Source organism: Photinus pyralis, unplaced genomic scaffold, assembly GCF_008802855.1.
Source record: "Photinus pyralis isolate 1611_PpyrPB1 unplaced genomic scaffold, Ppyr1.3 Ppyr1.4_LG3a, whole genome shotgun sequence".
In the NCBI taxonomy this organism is placed as follows: domain Eukaryota; kingdom Metazoa; phylum Arthropoda; class Insecta; order Coleoptera; family Lampyridae; genus Photinus; species Photinus pyralis.
The window spans coordinates 15,339,717-15,365,276 of record NW_022170509.1 but is presented as its reverse complement, the minus strand read 5'-3'; the positions used below and the strand labels follow the sequence as shown (position 1 = coordinate 15,365,276).

Sequence of the window (25,560 nt, the reverse complement as noted above, 5' to 3'; positions counted from 1 at the left end):
TTTTTAATATGTTAGAAGAACTATCTGAAACTGTTAGATGTTCAATACTTTTATATAACGAATTACTAATACTTTGAATTATTTCGGAGCTATTAGATGTCCACTTATACGTAACGGCATTTTTGCAGATTGTAATATGTTATAAATGTCCTTTGATGTTTGAATTAATTCTTGGACAGAATCACATCCGGTTAATAAATCATCTACGTAGAAATCTTGAAGTATAGCTATGGAAGCTTTCGGAAAAATTGCTTGTGACTCTAATCCAAGTTGATGCAAACACCGTATTGCTAAAAAAGGTGCGCTTGATGTTCCATAAGTAATTGTATTTAGTTTATAAGTTTTAATATTATCTTTTGGATCTTCTCTCCAGAAAACTAATTGAAATTGCCTATCTTTATCATCAACAAGTATCTGCCTGTACATTTTTTCTATGTCTGCACTTACAACAAATAAATTCTGTCGAAAACGAATCAAAATTGAAAATAAATCTGATTGAATAGTCGATCCAACCATTTGTAAATCATTTAGTGACTTACCAGATGAAGTTGGTGCAGATGCGTTAAAAACGACACGCAGTTTTGTTGTTAAACTTGATTCACGAGTTATTCCATGATGTGGCATATAATTTGGAGTAAAAGGTTCCGACGTAAGTAGTGTCATATCTCATATATGACCTAATTGAATATATTCTTGCATAAATTCATTATACTTCTTTTTTTAGATTAAGATTTCTATTGAACCTTCTTTCTAAACATTGAAACATTTTTAATGCATAATTTTTCGAGTTTCCTAAATGTTGTGTTGTACAATCCTTAAAGGGAATTCGTACAATAAATTGTCCTGAAGTATCACGTTTGTACGTAGATTTAAAATGATCTTCGCACAATGTTTCTTCTTTTGACCATATACACAAATATTGGGCACCGAGTCCAACTCCCAAAATTTTGCAAGTTGTTCTTGTAATATAAACTTTTCTGAAACCTTCACTACATTACACGCAATAGTTTGATCATTTTCTTTTGAATTTATTGATCCTGAAATAATCCATCCTAAAGAAGTACTGCAGTATAATAGGTTTATTAAAACCTAAAGAAATTTGACCTATGCACGCAATAAATGAAAAAAAAAAAAGATGCGCCGATTAATAAATCTACATCTTGCGGTTCGTAATAATTTGGATCCGCTAGCTCTACATGATTAGGTATTTTTAAAGAATTGTTTATTAATCTATCAGGTAATCGTCCTGTAATCTTAGGCGTAATTAAACAAGAAATTGTTGTAATAAACGAATTAATTCGCGATTTATTTTGTATATTGCTCACTGAATTATTAATTCCTATCACAGATATTCTTGTTGCAATTTATGATTGACATAATTTATTAAACATACTCTTAGTAATAAAGCATGATTGTGATCCTGAGTCCAACAAAGCTCTACAAGCAAAGATATTACCTTGGGCACTCATCCCAATATGTACTACCACAGTTGAAAGTAAAATATTAGAATGATTGCAATTACTGCTAATAGTCATACTTATTTCTTCAAAATCAGATACTTCATCATTTTCCTGAAATTCTGAAATACCTATGTCCCACATTTACTGGAGTCACTTCTTCGAAATGTAACAGTGTATGATGACGTTTATGGTGATTTTAAATATTGAAATTTCTGCACATTAGAAAGATTTGAGTTACTATCTATAATTGCTGAAAAGCTGTCACGAAACTCCAACCACATATTCATGTCACCATTAAACTTTGGTAGCGTTAATTCTGGCAATTTAACATACAGTGACATTGGCATATTTACAGAGGTTGACGGCAAGACATTTTTGCTTTTGCTTTAGAAACTGCTGAATAAAATAAAGTTTCAAATTCATTAAGCTCTTCAACATTATTTGTAGAAGTCGACCCTAGTTCTTTTAGCTGAAGATGAATATATGAGGAAATTTCTCAAGTATATTTTCAATTTTATCGATACGTAGTTTAGGCTCAGATTTATTGAAATCGTCTACATCATTAATGTATGATGAAAAGGCATTAAGCTTGTTATAAAGAAATTCTCGTTTTACTGAAAGGGATTTTACATATGCTTTATTTTTATTTGACATTACTGGTCAAAATAAAATTCAGTGCGTTATGAATTATTTCAAAGCAAATTAGAATGATCACTCTTACCTCGCAACAGAAATTCAGAATTTGTGGAAAAGATATTTGGTCGTTGACACTATTAGGTGATCCGCAAATGGACAGATATTGGCTACCGATTGAATATTGTTGGTACGAATCGAAGAATTGGCGATTCACGTTGTTTATTGCTTCGGTAGAATTGATTCTACGTAAAGCATGAGGTCGCTTTTTGCTCGGGCGCCAAGTGTTTCTTCTTGCAATTAAGAATGAGAAAAATCTCAAAAAATACGTTTTCAATTATGTTTATTTTGGAAACAACAAAACAAAACTTTTTCGTTACTCTAAAATATATAACTTGATTTTTAATCAAATTGCACCAACACTTACAACCTTGGTATTATTGTCGTGAATATCACGTTCACAAAAAGTAGCAATATTACCAATATTTTCACGTAAGGAGAGCCAGAAATACTAAACTTTTAATTCCGTAGCGTCGCTCACGCTTTTTTAACGATATAAACGTGTTTGGCAAAAAAATACGTTTTGTGCTACTTGAGCAGACGAATTACAGAACTCATACCTGTACTTATTGTTTTTAATTGACTAATAAATAGCTAATTTGTTTATTATGTATTATCTAATACTCTTTCACCTCCACTGCAAATACATAAATATTTGCATAATGGTAAAATTTATGCAGTGGATATGAACAAATTTATATGTCCTATGGAAAATGCATCTGATAACAATGGGTGTACCTGTACGTATGGATATTCAATGGCTATTTATAGCAGATCTTTTCATGACAATTATAGGTCACGTCCATTGGAGGTACGCTGCACCTCCATAAGGTTACATATTTATGAACATTTATAGAACGTTACTCCTACATCAATATTTGGTCTACGATACATTTGTACTACTTAGGTATTATTGCAAGTAATGATGGTGATATTCCTCCTCACTGTCATAGACTTTAAATTGTTGGGCACATACGCTGCGGATGCTGAATGGAACCGCAGCTAGGTAAAAATCAATAAACAACAGAATAAAACACATGCTGAAAGCAGTAGGTATGCGAAAGTTTGTGGGAGAAACAGAAATAAAACCATATTAATATCTAATGGATTGGAATAAAAAGAACTGGTACGATTGTATTTAAAATATTGCATGGTATATTGTAAGTATATTGATTAACTTTGAATTGCAAGATAAGTATTACTTTAGAACTACAGTTTAGTACACAATTCCTTAATTAAAAAGCTACTCCTACTCCCCTTTCTGTCGCATTCTTAGTTGGAACAATATAAATGCTTTCAAATTAGGGTCAGAGATATTTCTGTCAATGTCTTGAAGAGCGTGCTCGCCCCCGTCTTGGTAATATTCGCTCAGCTTATCTGCGTAGTCGATCCATACACAATTATGACATCCCGACATGCAGCAAGTAGTTGGCACTTCAGGTAGCTGCTTGACCTTTGCCTCATTAGACTTATCGTTTTGGTCTGTAATGCTTTTAGAAGCATAAATTACGTTTAATTTCTGACGAGTTTTGCCTGTTACGTAAGCACTTATACTGCAATTTCATGTTTTATTAATGTACTTACAATGACGCAAAATCGCTATCATAACTCACTCGCGATTATTTAACAAAGTGTGGTTAGGTTTGTCAATCAGTAAGTACCAACCGACAAATTTGGCGGGAAAAACTGCATATTATATTCGTACATTGACTACGGGGATTCAAAATGGACTCGGCTGGCTATGCTAAAATAATACTTTTACAAGTATAAATTGCGTTTAAATCATATATTTAAACCACGATTAGATTAATCAATAATAACTACCAACCGAAAATTCTAGAAGTAGCTGTATTGTGTGTTGCCTATACTAACACATTGATTAGTCACAGATTAAGATAACCGTAATCCGAATGCTTCCGACTAATTCAAAATTCCCACTCTTCTCTTTTGAATACAAACTTAGGCCAGTCAGTAGTCAGTGTTTACCGCTATTTCGAACGAATGAATTGTATAACATGATTCTGGATCGAAAACTTCGCTTTTAAACGTCATGTTTGCAACAGAAACTTTTCGTTTTATAATAATTTATTTAATTTATTAATCGCAATGACGTGTTCGCATGCTTTATTGGTATTTATTTTTGTAACCGCGCGAGTTGATTGTTTTAATTTGGAGAATAGAGATCCCATTGTAAAACGTGGAGTTGCTGATACTTATTTTGGATTTAGCGTTGCTCTTCATAAGTCTGAAATTAGTTCGGATATAAAGCATAGTTGGTAAGTATTTTTCCCCTTCGCTTGTTTACGCATAAAATGCCTATTTTCGAATGTGACGTAATTCGATAGCGAAGATCAACAAGTACTTTCAGGTGAGTTCCGCGAAAAATGAATAACTTTTGTAAGAAAAGTAGCTTGACTCACTCTACGAATATGATTTTTTTGGAATCTGGCTCCAATGGTGGTCTTATTCATTTAAATCTAATTTAAAGAGAAAATTATTAGGAAGGATTGGATCTTTAATCATCCAGAAGCGCCAATCATTGTTTGCCGCAAGCGGCTTGAATATTGGCCAATTACCTACAAGGATACGATATTCTTAGAACTTTCAACTTTGTTTGAAAATTAACAATTTCTGAGATTATTCGTACTAGCTAAATTTTTTTATCAAAAAGTAGATAACTATACTTAGATAAATGGGTCATCTTTAGATTACCAAATCAATGTTTCTTTACATAAGGACATCGGCAAACCCAGAGAAATCCATTGGGTGACCACGACTGGTTGGAAATGTTTTCATACTAGTTCGCCTACATGTCTTATCGTTAATTACAGTCGTACTGAATACAAAAGATTTACATTTTCTTTGTAGTGCAACAAGCAGCATATAAACAACGGTCGCACCTGTTAAAAGGCGAGGTTTCCTACCCCTTACCACGTTTCTCCAGCACCCACACTTGTACCTGTACATATTTACTCAGAACAACTCATTAATCGCCTTAATGAAACTTTATCAGCCGCATTGAATTCATCAAATCCATGGAAGAAGAAACCGGTTGCAATTATTTATTTATTTATGCGCGGGATGATTGTATAATATGTTACAAAAGAAAAACGGAATTGAATTAATTTCATTGAGTACCCCGCGATTGTATGTTAATGTTTAAATTACGCATACACATCATTAGACACAATGAACTGTGATGTCTGTCTGACCTGAAACCTTAACCTTGTGTATCATTTTCATTAGACTTAAAGTGTAACACTACACTAAGCGGGGAAAGTAATTGCAAGTACTATAATTATTATTGCAATGAGTATTATGGGAAACGTTCTGAACTCTTGAACTTATGGAAATGTGTAGGCGCTCCGGCTTGTTGGAGTCAACACCCAATGGGTTTTCATTGTTTCTTTTAATAACAGCTGCTATGCTCGATAGACTTGTTAACTTTTTGGGCCATAAATAGTCGAAGTTGCGTTGAAATCTCATTGTGTTAGACAAACAATGGTCGCATAACAATATGTAATAAAGAATGATAAAAAAAGGAACCTAATTGCGAACATATTTAAATATTATTACAGCCGCGGTCTGATCGATTTGTTAGCGTCGTTAATTTAAATTGAAAAGTGTCTTGGCTTCAATTACTGTTTCAATTCAAGCCTCTAGCTTACTTGGATGTCGATGACCATTTGTTCTTGTGCGTGTGTTGCAAATCTGTATCGCTTTATAGTTAGTGGTTTTTCCCCGCACAATTTGAAATTCAAAAGTGCATTGTACGTCAAGGAGACGAATGTTAGCCAATAATTTACACCAGGGCAGATTGCACCCTAAATTGCAAATATGAAATAAACCAACAATCAGTATAGGAACTATGGTATCTGTTTTGACCAATTTCACGAGATCGGATGAGCAGTTAGGAATAGTTAAGGTCTTAAAGGAATAAAATGGAGAAACCTAAACAGTAGCATTTATAATTTTTAAATTCCGGGAATGCCACGTTTAGTAGTGAATGCGATGTGTAATGAAGACGTTCGTGAAGGTATTCATGGCAATCTAAGAAAACATCAGATCTGTCTACAAATGTGTCTCATCGCAATATCACCCCCTTTGTTTCTTATTCTATCGGGAGATAGGAGTCCCGATCTTTCGCACTCTGGTCTGTCTGGGGGTATTCGCATTCGAGTACTATGAAACCCCGCGAAATAAATCCGCTTGTCAATAAATCACGACGACGCAAAATTACAATTTGAAATTATAAAGCGATTCAATCATGAACATAACACTAACACATAAATAAGTAAATATCTTACCAAAAACGATTGACGATAAATGCCACTTTAAGGGCATTTTCACCTTCCAAAAATATTACATTCCGGATAAACTCGATGAATGCATTGGTGGATACAAGTGTGTGGCGTTGGCAAATAAGTTTATGGAGAGATCCATACAAAAATGCAGTATGCAGTCACTCACGAAATATGCAATGTCAATGGTAAGTAAGATTAATCGACCTATAATTGGAAAATTGGAAAGTGTCCAGTCACACTTACGAGTTATGACCCATCGAGGGCGATGCCTTGGTGATAGCCGATGATATTCCCTGGTTGGGACGCGTATTTCTTATTGGAGAACCATAATTTAAAAAGAAGTTTTATTATCATTTATATCGTTAAGCAAGGTATTACCTGTTGTATCATTTTTACCACCCGCACATTAGTAAGGGAGGTATTGCATTGGGGTAGAAAATGCCCCCCACTGTTTTGACGGAAATACACGTTTTGAAGCACCAGGAATCCGAATCAAACAAAATCTCGACGATGTCTGTCCGTCGGTACTCGCATTTCTGGCTAAACGCCTGAGCCGAGGGGTGGCCCACTCTTTTAAATAGGTGTATGTACATACTATTAAATACAAGAAATACAACTAATTCCACTTAAATACTGATAAATACTGTCAAATACTTTTAAATATCAAAAAATACATTAAAATCCCTTTAAATACTAGGTAAATACCCTTAAATCTCTTTAAATTCACGAATTGTTGCTGAAGAATTTTGATGTAAGTTAAAATCAGTTGGGTTGATTTGCTTACGCGGAAGAGATATCAATTATTAACCTGTTTTTTAACGTTTGAAATTAATTCATTTTTAGTACTATGACCACTTTTAGTCTCTTATCAGAAATAAGTGATGATCCTCGTGATGATCTGATCAGTAGTACAAATTGTCAGAGAGAATATTCCAAGAATCTTTAAGAACAATTGTGAAAAATACTTAGGCGATTTTAAAGCTACTCCGGAATATTTTTTACCTTATTTCTACAAATATTAAAAAAATTCGCTATTGTGGCCACTTTGTCCGTCCGTCTGTTTGTCCCCACAGCTTTGTCGCCGCTAGATCTTTATGTCAAGAGCTATTTTTCTACTCTCGGTTCTACTTTTTCGCTATTTGGTTCGTTACGGTGTCGAAGCTTGCACCAAAGAAGGAATTTTTTCTGCGTTTATTATTAAAAAAGTTGTACTATGCGTTCAAAAATGAGTTGCTGTCGAGTAACCTTTGGAATTTTTGTTTCAATGGGAAATCGTACTTAACTTGAACTTCCAAAGGCGACTCGACCGCCACTCATTTTTGATCGCCCGTTAATAAAATAGTATATTAAGATACAAGTGTATAATCAAGTCTTTAAAGCACGCGCAACGAGTTTAAGGGCACGACGCAAAGCGGAGTGCCTTTAACGTTGCAAGTGCTTTAAAGACCAATTATACACGTGTATCTTATAGTATTTTTTATTATACCTGCAGTATAATTTAAAAATCGGAAATACAATGAAGTCATATTGACGTTATACTCGAATACATGTTTAATTAAGTGGGCTGGGTGTTCGAAATTTCACGATTGCCATGGAAATGTCACTTGACGTTTGCTTATAATCATCATAATCTTTGTAAATAAAACGATTTCCGTTGAAAAAGATAATACACCGTCCATTACATCGCTTGTTGTAAAATCTAAACAAAGTTTGGTAGGTGTAAAATCCAAATCCAGTAAAGCCTATTATAAAGAATATGAAAAGTTGTTTCCATGGACGAATAGGAAGTTACTTACGAATACAGTCTTAAATGCATCCCTAATGCTGGCATATATGAAGGAAATGTCAAAGGTATTTAAATATTCTATATTTTGGTGCATTCATTCAAAACTAAAGCAATGCTGCGATTAAAAAGTGGAACAGATTTAGAAGCATACCCTAAATTACGCGCGTTTGTGAAAGCTTCAACGAAAGGATAGGTACAAAAGCCAAAGAAATGTTCTGCCTTTACAGAAAGCGACCTAAGAGGATTTTTTATTTCATCCAGATGACAGTTTCAAAAGTCATACTTGAAGTATCGTTACTTAGCAACTTTAAAGCACGTGTGTTTTAAAGGCCCTTTTTCGCACGCATTTGAGTGTTTAAAACGGAGATTGTGATTCAGGTTATAATAAAAAATCAATTTTTTTCATGTACCATAATTTTACACTTTTGCCGTTTATTGTGCTTATCAATTCTATACGGTAAGATGTTTCTTATAAAATCAAATTGAAATGACAAAAATAAGTAGTGCATGCGCAGTGCTAACTTCTTATTTGTGGCCGAATTTTTACGAAATTTTAACAGAAGTTAAAAATCGAAAATGAACAAACACGTCAAACATAAGATACGAAGAATCGCATACAAGTGCTGTCTTTTTTTGTTCTGGAGTTGAACGAGCAACAGGCGGACCGACGGACAAAACCATTACATAAGAGGAATTTCTTTTTTTTTCAAAAAATTCCCCTAAAAATGGATTGCTTACACGCAGATCTAACTTTCTCACTTGTGTACCACTGTTTTCTGAAATTTTAACTGAAGCTGCTTCTTAAAACACGAATTGAAAACACATATGTCAAAGATTAGATTGTGGTAGCGCAGAGTCAATATTTTTTTAATTTGTAACGGATTTTTCAAAAATTTTGCTCATGCAAATATACGCATGGTCTAAAGGGCGTCTTTTCTCGTGTTTCGCGTTCAGTCTGATAATTGTTTCAAATTTAATAGATCAATTACTGTTTTAAATCTCTACAATAAAGTATCAAAATAGTTGGACGCAGTCACTAGACAACTGATTTTTTTTATAGAACACCCTGTATATTTTTAGTTGTTTAGATGTCATTTTTTAACCTCTGCATGTAAACCTATTCACTTTTTGGTTTTTTGTCATTGTTACCAAATTATTAATTTTTTTTCGAATAATTTACCATAAGCATGCCCCACTTTGATAAATCGTAGCGACCTTGATTTTAAAGTTAAGAAATGTATTTCATCAATAATGTTAATCTTAATGAAAGGCAACACTTTGGTAATGATAAAGTTGGATTTAGTGATACAGGGTGTTCACAAAAAAATTGTAAAGGTTCCATATCTCAAAGTGGCAAAACTATTTTTTTTTATAGAACTACCACTATTTTATTTCTATATTGGATATCTTTTGTGTGCTTTTCAATTTTTATACGCGGTGTCCTGTGAACCTCGTAGTTTTAGGTTTACATAATTTTCACAAAAATACTTAGTTACTTATTAATTAATTACATGTTTAAAATCGGTGTAAACCGTAATAATAAAAAACAAAAAAAATGCCTGAAAGTAAGCAACACTATTTTTTGTGAACTCATTACCAAAGTGTTGCATTCAGGTTAACATTTTGGATCAACTTAACTTTAAAATCGAGGTCGCTGCGATTTATCAAAGGGGGGCGAATTATTCGGAAAAAAATTAATAATTTGGCAACATTGACAAAAAACGAAATATTGAATAGGTTTCCATGCAGAGGTTAAAAAATGACATCGAATCAGCTAAAGCTGGTGTTCCATTAAAAAAATCAGCTGTGTATTGACACTGTAAAACTGGGACACCCTGTACATTCAAAAATAAATTATGTGGATGCGCAACCATCTATAGTTAACATTTGCACAAAAGGTTCTTTGATATTTTTTTACCAGGGATGAGCTAGGAAAGACCGATGCACTGTTGCAGGACTCTGTATAAACAATAATAACGCTATAGGTACTATAACCTTTTGACTCGCGGTGTAAGTTAATGTTTATTGAAAATTGCAATTCACTAATGGGGTTTAAAACTGAATAGAAGCCAAATTAGGAAGATCGCCGGTGTCGGTCAACTATCACCTGCAGAACAGTGGGCTTGTGGGGGAGCCCACTTGTACGTTTTGTGGCGAGGCAGATGAAACTACCGAGCATGTGGTCTGTCATTGTGCCCCCCATGTTATGCCCATGTTGGAAATGCGACGATGGGTTTTTTTATCTACTATATGCCCCCAGCAATAATTAAAATTGAAACTGCGTTAGACTTCCAGTGCATGCTCAATCCCTATATTAGCGCCTGGACTATAGTAGGAGTATATATGCATTTCAGATTTTGAAACTAATGCCTACAAGTCCCTTGAAATGGTAAGTATACATACCACGAACTATGTGATGCGTATCATGCCATGGTTGTGGCTCGGGTTGTGGTGAAACCGTTCACAAACATTTTTTTGCTGAAACATTCAGACAACAAGATAATTTAACAAGTTACCTCCAAAAAATACAAAGATATTAACCGAAAATAGAAAAAAAATTACCAAAATTAACAAAGAATTACTGAAATTACCCCAAAATGATTAAAATTACCAAAAAATTACTAAGAAATTACTAAAAATACCAATGAATTACTAAAATTACAGTCTTTGATGTTGCTGTTCTTGGCAATCTCATCTCCCGTAACGGATTCCTCTTGGGAGAGATCCAAGTAGTCCTCGTAGTAGTCCATGTCATGTCAATGTCATACGTAAGATTGCTATGTTTCTTTAGGTTTGAGACTACCCTTTTTAATCTACTTCTTAGACTTACAGTTTTAATTTGTTTAATTACCCTTCAATCAATAAAGGAATCACATTGTGCGTGTTTTGGAAATACTTTTTAGTAATTTCCGTTAAATTAGTTTGTCCCTTAATAGCGATAATGTATTCGCAGAATTTCTCATACGTTAGAGTTTCTTTATCGCCTTCAAAAACCTTTTTAAATTCTGTATAGAAAAATTCGTCGGTACAATACTCCGCGTCCAATTTTTTTTGTCTTTTAAAGGGTGGTTTATTTAAGAACGTTGGTGAGGGATGAATACTGTTAACCTGAATTGCATTAAACTGGTCGACATTTTCATTTGCTTGGTTATTTTGCTGTGTTGAATTCGAACCACTCGAGATAATTTGAATTTCTTCCGGGTCTTTTCTTGGACATTTTCCCGAGACATGTCCCAATTCTTTGCATACGAAGCATCTTAATTCAGTTACAAAGATTCTAAAATTTTCTTCTTGAAACTTAATGTTTATACAATTGGGGATTTCACATTTTTCTTCACCTAGCACCATTTGAGATACTGCTTTTATACCTATTTTTTCAAATTGTAGTGCTATATGTTTGGTGATATATTGGATAGGACTACTCATTTTGCGGATATTACTAGACGTCGAGCAGGATTAAACTCGTTATTGATTATAATACCTTCTGTCATGAATGTATCTACCAACGTTTTATTTGAAAAATTAATGCATATTCTTCCGTTTGATATGCGTTAAGCAAATATAACATTTTTAAGCTGTATAATTGAGCCTACCGCTATTATGTACCTACGCGTTTTTTGAAATTTCATCCACCACCGGAAAAACCAGATTTCGTCACTGCTGTATCATAGTATGTCAAGTTGTTTTTGTTATCATTTAATATTTCGGGATTGACCTGTGTTTGAATATTTGAATTCTCCATATTCGGAAAACTTCAAATAATGACAGTTTCTTATGGACTAATTAGTACCTAACCACATATAAGGCAGTGTAGGGGAGGCCTCCCCCGGGGCCCCAATTAAACAATTTCTGTTAAGTTATCATTGTTGTGTATGGTACTTATCTGACATCATCGGCGTCTCCCTTAGAAGTCACAAAAATTATCCTAATTTGCACAAATGGGATAATAACTACAGACGCTCTAGGTACACAGACACACACATTCGACTTCGTGTAAAACCGAACTTGGACTGATTATTGAAACCATTCACACAACCGCGAATTGCATAATAGCATTGACTAAGAGGGTATTAGTCAATGATAATAGTAATCTTTATTTTGCTGTACTTCATAATAAATACAAACTAAAATTATTGTTTGGCAAAAGACCTATTCTCATGGTTCGTAGACCGTCTGAGGAGTTGCTCCTTATATAAACATGTGAACATAAAAAAATAAATAAACAACATTTTGCTATATATAGCAGCAAAAGAAAAGAAAAATCTAACGAAAGTAAAGAATTTAAGTATTCAATAGAATGCAACTAATTGAAATCTGTACTTCCATGCTGCTCTGCAATACAATACTAGATCTTTACCATTCAAAAGTTTACGCAAAGTTGCGTATTTTCATGCTTAACAAAATGCCGTTTTAAAACTGGAAAACTTCCGACTACTTTCGGAGATATGAAAAAAACGAAATTTTCAGATATTTCAAAGTACTTAAATGACACATTATTATGGCCACTTTTTTCACTCTGCAAGATGCTGGTTTCTCTTCCGGTTAACCATCATCTTTGTGTTAGAGCATTTTTTTCTAATTTCAAAAATGTAAATATCACTATTGTTTAATAAGAAATGGCGCTATTAAATTGTAAAAAAAACGCGAGAAACTACGAACATATAAGTACCACCCAAGACAAAGTTTGCCAGTCAAAAAAGAAGATATTTTGACAATATTTAAAAAATAATTATGTTTACCTTGTTATTTAGAAGTTCCCGTGTCGAAGTGTGAAGCATCCTCAAATTCATTTTCTTCCCTCTCAACTAGTTCGAGGAGCCCACGCTTGGAGAAGAGGTCATCGATAGTACGTCGCAGAGCCTCATAATTTTACCCTAATTGGTACCATTTCTTGTTGAATTTACCCGTCACTATCGTACACCTTGTACTCCAAACGTCTTTTTCAAGTTCGCCACACAGCCTTTGCCAGCACTTCTTTTTTTCTGTAGTTAATTGCCTTCTTAATACTTGGTCTAGATTCTTTGAGGGCAGCAATTGCGACATACGTTCTTCCTCGTCAATTATGGCTTCTGTCTTTCTGAAGATTATCATGCCGCCCCTATATGTTTGTAGCATATTGATCCTGTTCTTAAATTCAGGGCGTCGTCTTCCCCTAATCAGTCTAATATCGTCCTTTTCCTACCCTTCCCTTTTACCATTTAAAATTACTTCGTTTTCGAGCCATTCTTTTTCTTCCATTATCATATTTGTTGCCACCCCATCGGGACATACCTTGCATGCGATAGTCCATGCTGCCTCGAATTCCGTACAATTTTCCACCATATTACAAATTCCCTCCCTTTCTTTCATTCTTCCTTTTCAAGTAACTTCCATCGAAATTCCGTTGTTTTTATTCAGTAAAATTTTCACTTATAATCATAGAACAACAAACTTAGAATGGAAACTCTAATGTAATGTAAAAATGACGCGCCATCTCGTGTATGTTCTCAGCAGCTTTTGCGTGAATGGCGCCAAATTTAAATATTAAAATGTAAGCTACGTCCGCATTATACTGCATTTCTCCGGATCTGTAACAATAACATTGGATTTGACTAGCTGAAACCTAAAAGGTAAATGAATCCAGCTAGTGAAGTCCAATTTTGTTTGATAGGGATCCAGATAAATTCAGTTTAATACCGATGCACAGCAGTCAGGGGCTTCAAAGGGTACAGACCACTTGTTTTATAAGTAACAACTCCAATTAATCCAATCAAGGAGTAATATTTAATTTAATATGGATATACAAGATACAAGATCAACTTCATGGAACTCTACTTTATGATGCTCTCAAGATCGTTCTAAAAACAAAATATGTAGCAATTTATTACAATTCAATTAGTATTACCTGCTAAAGATAATGTGCGAACTGCCACACGCTTTAAAGCTCTTCGTGTTCTAGGTTCTAAAGCGCAACCAGAAAAATGACGTTCACAAACCAAAAACTTTTGTGTAAATTTCTTCCACATTATATTCTAAACCAATTCTATAAAAACTTCGGGCTCCATTTTTGGGAAACGTCTTCACAATTTGTCACACAACATTTACGTTTTCGATTTGTATATGCATAATTCATTGTAATAATGAATAGTAATTATACTTAAAGCACAATAAGCCGTCAATCAAAATTCAAAATTCAACTGTCATAATGACGACACGTACTAAAGTCACTAGATTTAGTACCTTTTACACGCACGCTAACTCTGCGCCATCTATTGAATGTTCTCCAAACTAATTATATTTGTACTCAGTTGTTCTCGTTTACGTTTCCCTTCTAAGTTTTTTGTTCTGGGCTTATAATTGCACAAGAGGTTTGTATTTTACCGAGTAAATTTGGGTTGTTAAGGTAATGAAAATCTGTTGCCTAGCAATTAGACGAGAAAAACTGTCAACTAATAAAAATGCGACACCGCAGGTGGAGCATTTTTAGGTTGACAGTTTTTCGAGTTCAATTGCTAAACGGAAACAGATTTGAGTTGCAACAACCCAAATTTACTCGGTTTAAATACAAACCTCGAGTGTAATTCGGCAGGACAATTTAACGAACAAGAAATTCACCAAACTAATCAATTATTGACAGACGTCAAACTAGTCATATGGGAAAGGATAATGCGATAATTGGTTCGAAAATGAATAGTGAAAAAACCACTAGTGCATTTGTCGCTGGAAAAGATGCAGGTAACTTTTGCCGCTGTCAAAGTGACAATTGCACTGCGGCTTATGCGATTTTTTATACATGAGTTGAATTGTCTATGTAAATGGGTCCGAATTTATTAATTTAAAATGTGAGCTTCTAATAGGGAAATTAAGGGTGGTTTTGATTTCTTCGTTATTATAAAAATTAGGAATAGAGTGGCCAAGAACGAAAAACAAATGGGTAAAAAATTAATCCAAATAAGAATAAAGAAAAAATTGTAACCGATGTGGATTGTGGATTCCGAGGTGGATTCAGTACCTATGCAAAAAAAGTTTTCTGCATGATATCGATTTAATTTTCACATTTCTCTTTCCCCTATTCTTTGTATCAAAATGGTTCGCGAGCAGGGGAAACATTTATCGTATTCTTATATTGTTTAGAGAGACAATTTTATATTGCCATGTTTCAGTAATTTTGATAGGGAAGACGCATGTGCCACACAATATATCGTGAGAAAATGCATGTCGGTATGTACAAATGAAAAAAAAATTGTTATCTCACAGTAGATAAGTTAATATACTATTTACAAAAGATAAGGAAACGACCGTACGTTTCAGTTAGGAATACCCGGTAAAATACAGAATCATTTTCGTTGAGTTTAGTTCAAATTGAATACAGATGATTTTTTGTTATTAAAAAATGCTGTGGTCTCTGTATTGAATCATCATGTTATAAACATTCCTACTTGGCTATTTCTGTATTAATGACCCACTTGATAGCGTATCTGCATCACTATACATTAACGTTAATTAATTGGAACTGATCAATTTTGTCCGTGACCGATCATCGATAGAGATATAAGTACCTAATACTAAACTAAGTTTTTGGTGGCGAGTTATCCATTTTCCCAAAAAGCTTACTTTGAAAGGCGCATATCCATGACCAAACAGCAAGCGTACTAGTACCAGACTATCTCGCTGATAATTGCCCAAATTACTTAATAACTATAAATTGCTATATTTAAAGTTCTACAAATAACAAAAACCACCCTTTAAACGCATTAAAAATACAGCTACTTTAACAAATGTACAGTATTAAGAAAACTGACCCTTTTATATAACAATTGCGAGAGCTGTAATTTTTATGTTACCTCAAATATTTTTGTTTCCTAATTGGAGTTGGTTTGCAGGGTCCACAACCTACTCTTTGAATGCACATAAAAGTATAGTCCTTCCCGTTTCAAAAATTAACCTCTTCTATAAAAACTCTTACAGATAAATCATGTGGGTCCAACTTTCCGCTTGAAACGCGGTTGACGGCACACCATGTAATTCGGTAAAATTTGGTATACAGGGTGGTGACTTACCTGTGTGAACTTGGCCCCCCAACTTTAGAAAGCAATAATTTTCGTGATTGAAATGGATTGCGCTTCGTTTGCGCACAATTGCATTTTGTTTGCGCGCTGCTGGTTTCAAAATTACGAAGGAATCAAATTTGGGGGGGCCAACTTCACAACTGCCCCCCAAATTGGTTGCGCATGTTTGCGCCCCCAATACCTTCGTTCGCGCCCCGTCGTTTTTGAGTTATTCCAAATACAAAATTCCATACGGGCCCCCCATTTTTCAAATTTGGCGGTTTTTTCCCTTTTTTAACATTCACAGTGCCCTTTTCGCATCTCGACTATTTACAAACCGGATTGAAAACTGTCTTATTTATGAGAGCATTTAAATGAAATTTGATACATATCCATTTGGAATAAAAGCATAGGTATGTACCTAACGCCACTTTCAAAATTTGGTGCATGCGCAGTGCCAACTTACTTATTTATGTAGGGATTTAAATGAAATTTGATACATGGCCACTTGGAATAAAAGCAAATTTAACGCCAGTTTCAAAATTTGGTTTTGAGCATGATGTACAGTGCCAGTTTTCTTATTTATGGAAGCAGTTAAATGAAATTTCATACATATACATTTTAAATAAAAGCAAAACTAATACCAAGTTCAAAATTTGGTTTTGCACATGCCATAGCCCTACCCAGGAGCTCGTTTTCTATATTTGTTTACACGTTTATTTAGGATACACATCTCGCCCCGGTCCTCTTAAGTAGGACCCTCGGCCAATAGGCCAAGCTCACCCTCGAACTCTTTTTGTTAACAATGAGGCCTTAATTTTACGTGTTGAGTTGACACCATGACCTACCCAAGACAGATAAGCTCGCTATTTTTGACGTCTAAATTAAATTCAGAAGCTTTACAATGTTTTATATGGCTTCTGCTATAAAATAAAGTTTTGTATTACACACGACGATAAAGGGAAACTAACCATCGCGTGAAAGTTAATTTACTCATTGGTTAAACGTATAATAAATAACTATTACCACCATTAATATTTTAAGATTTTCAACCCTACAAGTTAAGTGAGCGTTTAATTAATAACAATTCTTACTGGAACTCTCAATTGAACTCTACCACATAAACGTAATTAGTTTATGCATTATTTCCTTAGGTAGTACGTATTCGTACGTACCTACTAACTGTAATTATCTACAAATTAAGTGATACCTACGCGATAATTATGAATTATCCGTCGAATAAAGGTTACCTACTATCGGAGACATGACTGTGTATACTGTAAAATAGTGCCAATGGAAAATGGCCTAGTGAACTATACTCGAAAGCTTCTGATCATAACACTGAGTTCTTCCATCCTTTTGCAACCAATACCTATTGCCTATACCTTTAGTTTTGCGCGATTTTTTCGTTAACTTTACCGAAATTGTAGACATCGAGTCACTTCACAATAATTGCACTTTTAATGAAAATGGGTACGAAAAGGTGGCTGGGCAATCTTAAGGACTAGTAGTGGCAATTTATTTGAAAAGTTTGATGACCAAGTGTGTTAATTGCACTTTATTCTCGAAACAAGTATAAGTAGTTTAGTGCATTAATTGGCGTAAACCCTCTTTTTAATTGGTGGACAAGGGATATTGCAGAGGGGAGGCGAGTACCTATCTTTGATGCTCATTTCACAGGCGCTGCAAAATTTGGTGGTGACATAAACAAGGGTCAACAATTTAAATATATACCAACCATACAATGTTTTAAATTAGGTGTATTATTATTACTAAGGGATGATTTTTCATGTTCGAATTAAACTTAACTGATCTTATCGGATGCCATAGAAATTAACTGTCGGGTGGTAACATAGTCTAGGCGATAAAGACATCTAACTGGACATTTTGAGGTGGAAAAGAAAAAAAATGGTGGAATATGTTCAGTTAGGTGTCAGAAACAACATATTAAAAATCCCACCCCCCAGACCCTGTGCTAAAGGCTCCAGCCACCCCACCATCCCCCAAAAACCGTGTTTTCGCTCTTTTTGGCTGATATCTCGCGATCTATGAGGTCTATATGAAATATTTTTAGCTGAAAATATTTCTCGGGAAATTTTATACAAGGTAGATACTCAGAAGTTAGCCTAGGTGTACCTCTTAGCCTAGGAAATTCATAAAAGAGGCGAAAATCATCAATTTTCGTGGCTTTTTGCAAATATATCGCGACCTTTAGGGCTAGATGAAATATTTTTAGCTGAAAATGCTCCTCGTGAAATTTCTTACAAGGTAGATACTCAGAAGTTAGCCTAGGTGTACCTCTTAGCCTAGAAAATTCATAAAAGGAGGCGAAAATCATCATTTCCGTGTTTTTTTTGCGGTTTTTTGCAAATATATCGCGACCTTCAGGGCTAGATGAAATATGTTTAGCTGAAAATGCTCTTCGTGCAATTTCATACGAGATAGGTAACTGAAGAGTTGGCGTAAAGTCACCTTTCACCTTCAACTTTCATGTGTAAGGAAATATTTATTGTAAAACAAAGTATTTCTATGTACCATTTATTCACGTAAAAACAGTATTTTCATATTAAAATATTCACACATTTCATTTATACCTCAACGGAATCATTATCCTCTGCAGATTCCACTTCTTCAGGCTCTTCGACGTCCTCTAGTGGTAGTGGGACCCACTAGCACTAGAGGACGTCGAAGAGCCTGAAGAAGTGGATTCCGCATCTAGTCTATAACTTTTGATTGAGAAGTCTGATCGAAAAAGTACGAATTGATTTGGATTCTACGCACCCAAATTAATAAGAAAAAGTGTTTTCCCGAGAAATTTTGGTGTAGTCGATTTTTGGTAAAAAAGGAAGGTTATACACTGCCTTTTTTTGAGCCCCGAAAAAAAATTGTCTCAGATCGACCCGGAAAAAAAATTTTCTTATAGAATGTGGCCTGTAGAATCCATAATTTCAAACAGTTCCCAAGATTGGGCTACTAGTTCAAAAGTTACAGCCCTTTGAATTTTCTTTCGAAATTGGTTTCTAGTCTATAACTTTTGATTGAGAAGTCTGATCGAAAAATACGAATTGTTTTGGATTCTACGCACCAAAATTAATAAGAAAAAGTGTTTTCCCGAGAAATTTTGGTGTAGTCGACTTTTGGTAAAAAAAAGGAAGGTTATAACACTGCCTTTTTTTGAGCCCCGAAAAAAAAATTGTCTCGGATCGACCCGGAAATAGTTATTTACATTATTAGTGCGGGAACAGTTATTTTGCAGATGAGCGCGAAGTTTGGCGGCGCGAGCGCGCAACGTGCACGAGCGACGCATCTCGCGCGAATCAAGCAAATACTGTTCACGCACGTAAAATGTATTCTATTTTTTGCACGGATTAGTTAAATCGAATTTATATAAATTCAAATCCTTTGCGCGAGATTTTTGCGACATTATCATTCTTTTGAATAAATCAAGTCCTCTATGCCGATAAAGTAGAAATCTAGAAATTTAAAATGTCAATTTATTGTTCAAAACTTCTGGTTTAAAAGCTTATTTTTGCTTAAGAAGTCTGATCGAAAAAGTACGAATTGATTTGGATAAGTATAAGGATAATGATTACGTTGAGGTATAAATGAATGTGTGAATATTTTAATATGAAAATACTGTTTTTACGTGAATAAATGGTACATAGAAATACTTTGTTTTACAATGAATATTTCCCCACACATGAAAGTTGAAGGTGAAAGGTGACTTTACGCCAACTCTTCAGTTACCTATCTCGTATGAAATTGCACGAAGAGCATTTTCAGCTAAACATATTTCATCTAGCTCTGACGGTCGCGATATTTTTGCAAAAAACCGCAAAAAAAACACGAAAATGATGATTTTCGCCTCCTTTTATGAATTTTCTAGGCTAAGAGGTACACCTAGGCTAACTTCTGAGTATCTATCTTGTAAAAAATTTCACGAGGAGCATTTTAAGCTAAAAATATTTCATCTAGCCCTAAAGGTCGCGATATATTTGCAAAAAGCCACGAAAATTGATGATTTTCGCCGCTTTTATGAATTTCCTAGGCTAAGAGGTACACCTAGGCTAACTTCTGAGTATCTACCTTGTATGAAATTTCCCGAGAAATATTTTCAGCTAAAAATATTTCATATAGACCTCATAGATCGCGAGATATCAGCCAAAAAGAGCGAAAACACGGTTTTTGGGCGATGGTGGGGTGGCTGGAGCCTTTAGCACAGGGTCTGGAGGGTGGGATTTTTAAAATGTTGTTTTTGACACCTAACTGAACATATTCCACCATTCTTTTCTTTTCCACCTCAAAATGTCCAGTTTGCCAATTTTACAGTCTCTATCGCCTAGAGCCCTAGACTAAACAGGAAAATTGACCTTAAAAGCTTGTTACAACGCAGATACAACCAGAAAGTATCCTGAAATCTGGATCGTGCAGGGTAGAAAAATCTGAAAACCGATCAATTCTGAAGCTCGATCGTTTCTCAAAGCTCACGCTTAAAATTACAAATGTACAAATATGCTTTAAAAATACTTGCGTTCCTTCACACGTTAAATTATTTGTTCAGGTGGACGATACTTTCGAAAAGTAAACGTGCGTGAAGCGCATTTTTCCGCAGGATGACTTTAATAACTTTGGTTCCATATAAGGGGCAACTCGTGAATAAGTTTTATTATACTTCATTAAATTTTAATGCGCGGAAATGCCGTATTAATTATAAGGATCTTAAGAGTGTGACTAACGGACAAAAGCTTCCATTCTGCACATGTCCGCGTTTGTAACTGTCTTTGTTTTGACTCGTTTACCAACTTAATTAACTTCAACCTTTTCATCTTTAGTTTATTTGACTTCGGTCTGTGAAATTTTTTTCCGCACTTTTTCATATAATGTCAGAAAAGTTTATTTATATCAAATCTGTAATGGCAGCTGCTGATTATTACACAGCTCTATGAGTTTAAATAGACCAGATGCGTGTTCGGATTTCGTTTATAATTAGTAACTTTCGATTATGGTAAAATAAGCGGCGGGTGGTCGATGCTATCCTTCGACTATTTACTGACTGCATTGGCAATTTCTCTTAACTAACATCTGCAAACATGTCGGTACCAGTATTCGCGACGATTTACTGTTCTTGTCAGTTTCCAATTCAAAGTGTGCCTATGGTCATCAATAATTTATTGTAGCCATACCGGTATGCGATTTTGCGGCGTAAATAGCCTTGGAGCTGTTTTTTATCCGAAGTGGGTAAGTTTCTTAAAAAGGAATTGTATTTTGCATACGTGGGAAGAAACCACTAATTAGAGGATAATCCAGATAAACCGACTGACAATCGAAGACAAACTACCCAATTATAGCTTAAATTCAGATGCCAAATTCGCCGAACTGAACTGCCTACATCCTTGTTCCTCACCGTAACAGAACAGGTTGACGATATGAGATGGAATCTCAATCAGAAATACCTGCACTTTCTTTTGAAACTTGTTTTAATAAGATGTATAGCAGTAAATCTGCAGGAAGAAAATGGGGAATAGTATAAGAAAACTGGTTAGAGGCGCCGGTGCATCAACTGTTGTTGACCTGCGTTTGAGGTCGTCTTTGTAATCAACCGTTGTTTACCGTTTCTTGCTAAACATTTTTACTTCGAGGCTGTTATGATTTCTGACAGGCGGTAGTTGCCTACTGATTCATTCAATATAAGTGTACAATACCTACCACAGGTGAAAGATGCCTAAGTCATTGGTGATTTCATGGCGAATGCCCAGTGGGCACGTTTATGAACGAGAAATTAGTATTATCAACCACCTCCAATTTACCTCCCAACCTGTAATTTATTCAACACTTCCTTCTTCCGGTGCTTAAACAATTCTATATCTAGCGAAAGCAAGAGTACAATACAAGCGTGTAGCTAAACAAAAGCTTTGAGGAAAGTCCTTGCTCTTTAGTACTTGCACAACACGTTGCAATAAGTAATAACTATTAATTTAACGTTTAATAAATATAAACCGTGATCAGACACTTCACATAAATGCTTAAATTGACTACTATGCAATAAGAAAATGTAGACATAAATTTATTTTAGAGTTGATTTTGATTATGGTCATCAATCTCAATCACCGAAGTGACATTGAATGACAGATGAAGTGTTACAGCAATTTTCGACGGAGACACGAATTTGTTCTAAGGCCTCTAAGGGTTGGCATTCAGACAAAACCCTTTTTCCTCATTTCCCATATATACTTTCAACAACGCCCAAAACATTCGACGTTTATATAACGTTTCCGACATTTCTGAAGGTTTGCACTCCATTCCCAAAGTCGTATACCTACTTTCGCCTACTCTCAAAATCTGGAGGATTGTTTAAAACAATCTCGAAAGCATATGAGAAATAAACAAGTATAAAGTGTGAACAACTCTTGTGCAGATCAAGTGCATTTTTTAAACCGAAATAGCTTAGTAAATGGTTGGGTTATAAGGTAGTAGCATGCTATCGATATTTACTTTCTTGATAGATGATTAATGGGGAGGATATTTCGAGATATTCGCTCTTAAAATTTTGACCTTACCAATGGATATATAATAAGTGACATTTATTAGACTACTGGAAGTACAGAAGGAAATAAACATAAAATAAACATTCAAATAGATAATAAACTAAATAATTAAAATTAAATTAAATTAATGTTCCGTAATCTAACGGGGCGAAGTTCAGTTCTGTGGTGAGACACCCTAGAACTGCTCTACCACTTAACCCCACCCTAAACTAAGAAAATAAAACAATTAGTGGAATGAACTTAAAAATATGTATATTGAAAGGGAGAGAGAGATAAATAAATCAGTCGTGGTTCTAAATAAAGAAGAAGAAAAGGAAAAGGGGAAGAAAAATAATCATTTGTTTTGCTCGCGTAGAAGTAAATGAAAATAATTTCGTTTAAATGCGCCTTTTTCTTTTCTTTTTATATACGCGGGAATATTGTTATATACACTTGCTATGTTGTATGAAAAAGATCGCTTAAACATTTGCGTTTTATGTAGTGGAGGGGTAATTAATTTGTAATGTCGACTACTAGAACTGAATTTAATGTTTTCATACAGGTAGGTAGGCATCTTAGTAGAGATGATTTTATGAAATAAGGATGCAGAATGTAATAATCTCCTTTTCGACATATTGAGCCAATCAATTTCTTTCAACTTGTGAGAGATGTGTTCATGCTTCCTTATTCCAAAAATCAGACGAAGGCATGAGTTCTGCATTTTCTGAATTTTATGTATTTCTGTGTTTTTCAAACAAGGACCATAGATTTGGTCACAGTAGTTAAACTGCGAAAGAACTAATGTTTCACACAGCATTGCCCTCACTTTACGATTAAGAAACTGTCGATGACCAAATATTAGTTTTAGGTTTATGTATGCTTTCCGGCAAACTTCCGAGATGTGTCTTTCAAATCGCAAATCAGTATCCAAGTACAATCCCAAGTTTTTAGCACACTCTTTTATTTTTATTATTGAGTTTTGAGTTTTAATCGATATGCAGTTCTTGACCAACTCTCTATCTTTTTTTGGACCGAACAACATAACAGAACACTTAGAAGTGTTAATTTTTAAACCGTGGAGTTCTGATATTTCTACAAGGTAGTCAATATCAGAGCTCATATTATCATTTGCTTGAGCAACATCAGATGCGTGGAAACTGTACAACAATTGTGTGTCATCTGCATATTGATATGCTGATAGATGTTTGAGCGCGAATTGAAATTTGGAAGTGTACAGTGAAAATAAGACCGGACAAAGAACTGAGCCTTGCGGTACCCCAGATGTAGTGAACAGTTGATGTGAAACATTTTTCTTTTTGACAACCTGCTGCCTACGGTTTGTAAGGTAACTACGTAATAAAGAGCAAGCTTTGTCGCCAAATCCGGTTCGGTACAATACATCTACAAGAATGTTATGGTTTAAAGTGTCGAATGCCTTCGAATAATCTAACAATATTAATGCTGTCAATTTACCTTGATCGGTAGATTTGATGATATCATTTGTTATGCTAAGCAACGACGTAACACAACTATGCCCAGGTCTAAACCCCGACTGTGTCACAGGCAAAGCATTGAAATTGGACACATGCGTATTTATTTGTTCAGTAAGAATTCTTTCAAAGACTTTTGACAAAACCGGTAAGATGCTTATGGGTCGCAAATCACTAAAGCTTACAGGGTTGTACAAGGTGTGGCAGAATGAGTGGACAACAAATAATGAGCATCTTAAGACTAATACCATCAGATCCAATACATTTTGATTTAATTTTCATAAGATGATGTAATACGATGCCTTCATCAATACCAAAAAATTCCAATTTGTTATCAATTGAGCTGGTCGGTGTATTATTATAGAAATTTGAAAGTTTTTCCAGTTCAACTGTGCAACTAGCATTACAAATTTTGGCAAAGGCGGCGTTTATTTTATTAACGTCATCTAGATGGCAAGGAATTTCGGAGGACTTTATGTTATTATAAACATGTAGTTCTTTTAGGCGTCCCCAGATTTCATTATCTGATTTAGAGATAAAATCGAGGTACGCCTTTTTTTCCCTATTAACCGCAGCATTTGTATAATTTCGCATAACCTTATAAAATTTCCAATGACATTCGTTTTTGGTTTTTTTAAATTTAATTAATGCGCGATCCCGTATTAAAAACATCCGCCTAATAGTATCGGTAAGCCATGGTGCCTTAGGCTTAGATATTCTTGCTGTTTTTATTGGGGCTAGCTGATCAAAAATGTATAAAATATTCATGTTCAAGAAAGTTACCATGTCATTAGGGTCAGTCATACTGTATATGTGATCCCAGCTAACTAATTGCATTGCCTGATTGAATTGATTAAGATCGAAATGTTTAAAATCTCGATAGGTGTGGAATAGATCCTTGGTGGTGAGACTGTCATTTATTGGATACTCGCAAAAAACCAGATGGTGATCAGTAACTGTATCCATTGGAATTACTCCTACAGTATCAATAGTTTTATCAGATGGCAGAATAATCAAATCAATTAAATTCGAAGTGTCTTGCTTACCCTGGGCGGTTCCTGCACAACCTGTCTTAAACCCATCACTATATATTTCTTCCAGACGTCCCAATCGCCCTTTGTGTTCTGGAGATATAAGGGAATATATTCGAACCCGAAAAGTGGTCGAGGAGGAGGGCTATGGTTGGTAGAAATTAATTCCTTTCGTTGAGACTCCCCAAACCCTTTTTTGATAAGGGGTCAGAAAGAAGGGCGGTAGTTGGTTGAAAACGATGACC

General features: G+C 34.8%; 1 protein-coding gene across 2 annotated transcripts in view; it reads left to right on the top strand.

Annotated features, from left to right (window-relative positions):
* The first annotated feature begins 4,139 nt into the window (after nucleotides 1-4,139).
* The window catches only part of LOC116165271 (integrin alpha-PS1), a 75,041-nt gene continuing 53,620 nt past the window's right edge, over nucleotides 4,140-25,560 (top strand). For both annotated transcript variants that reach the window (XM_031479559.1, XM_031479558.1), the window contains exon 1: nucleotides 4,140-4,429. In XM_031479559.1, coding sequence (XP_031335419.1) covers nucleotides 4,260-4,429 — 170 coding nt within the window. In that variant the 5' untranslated portion in view covers nucleotides 4,140-4,259. The remainder of the gene's footprint in view (nucleotides 4,430-25,560) is intronic.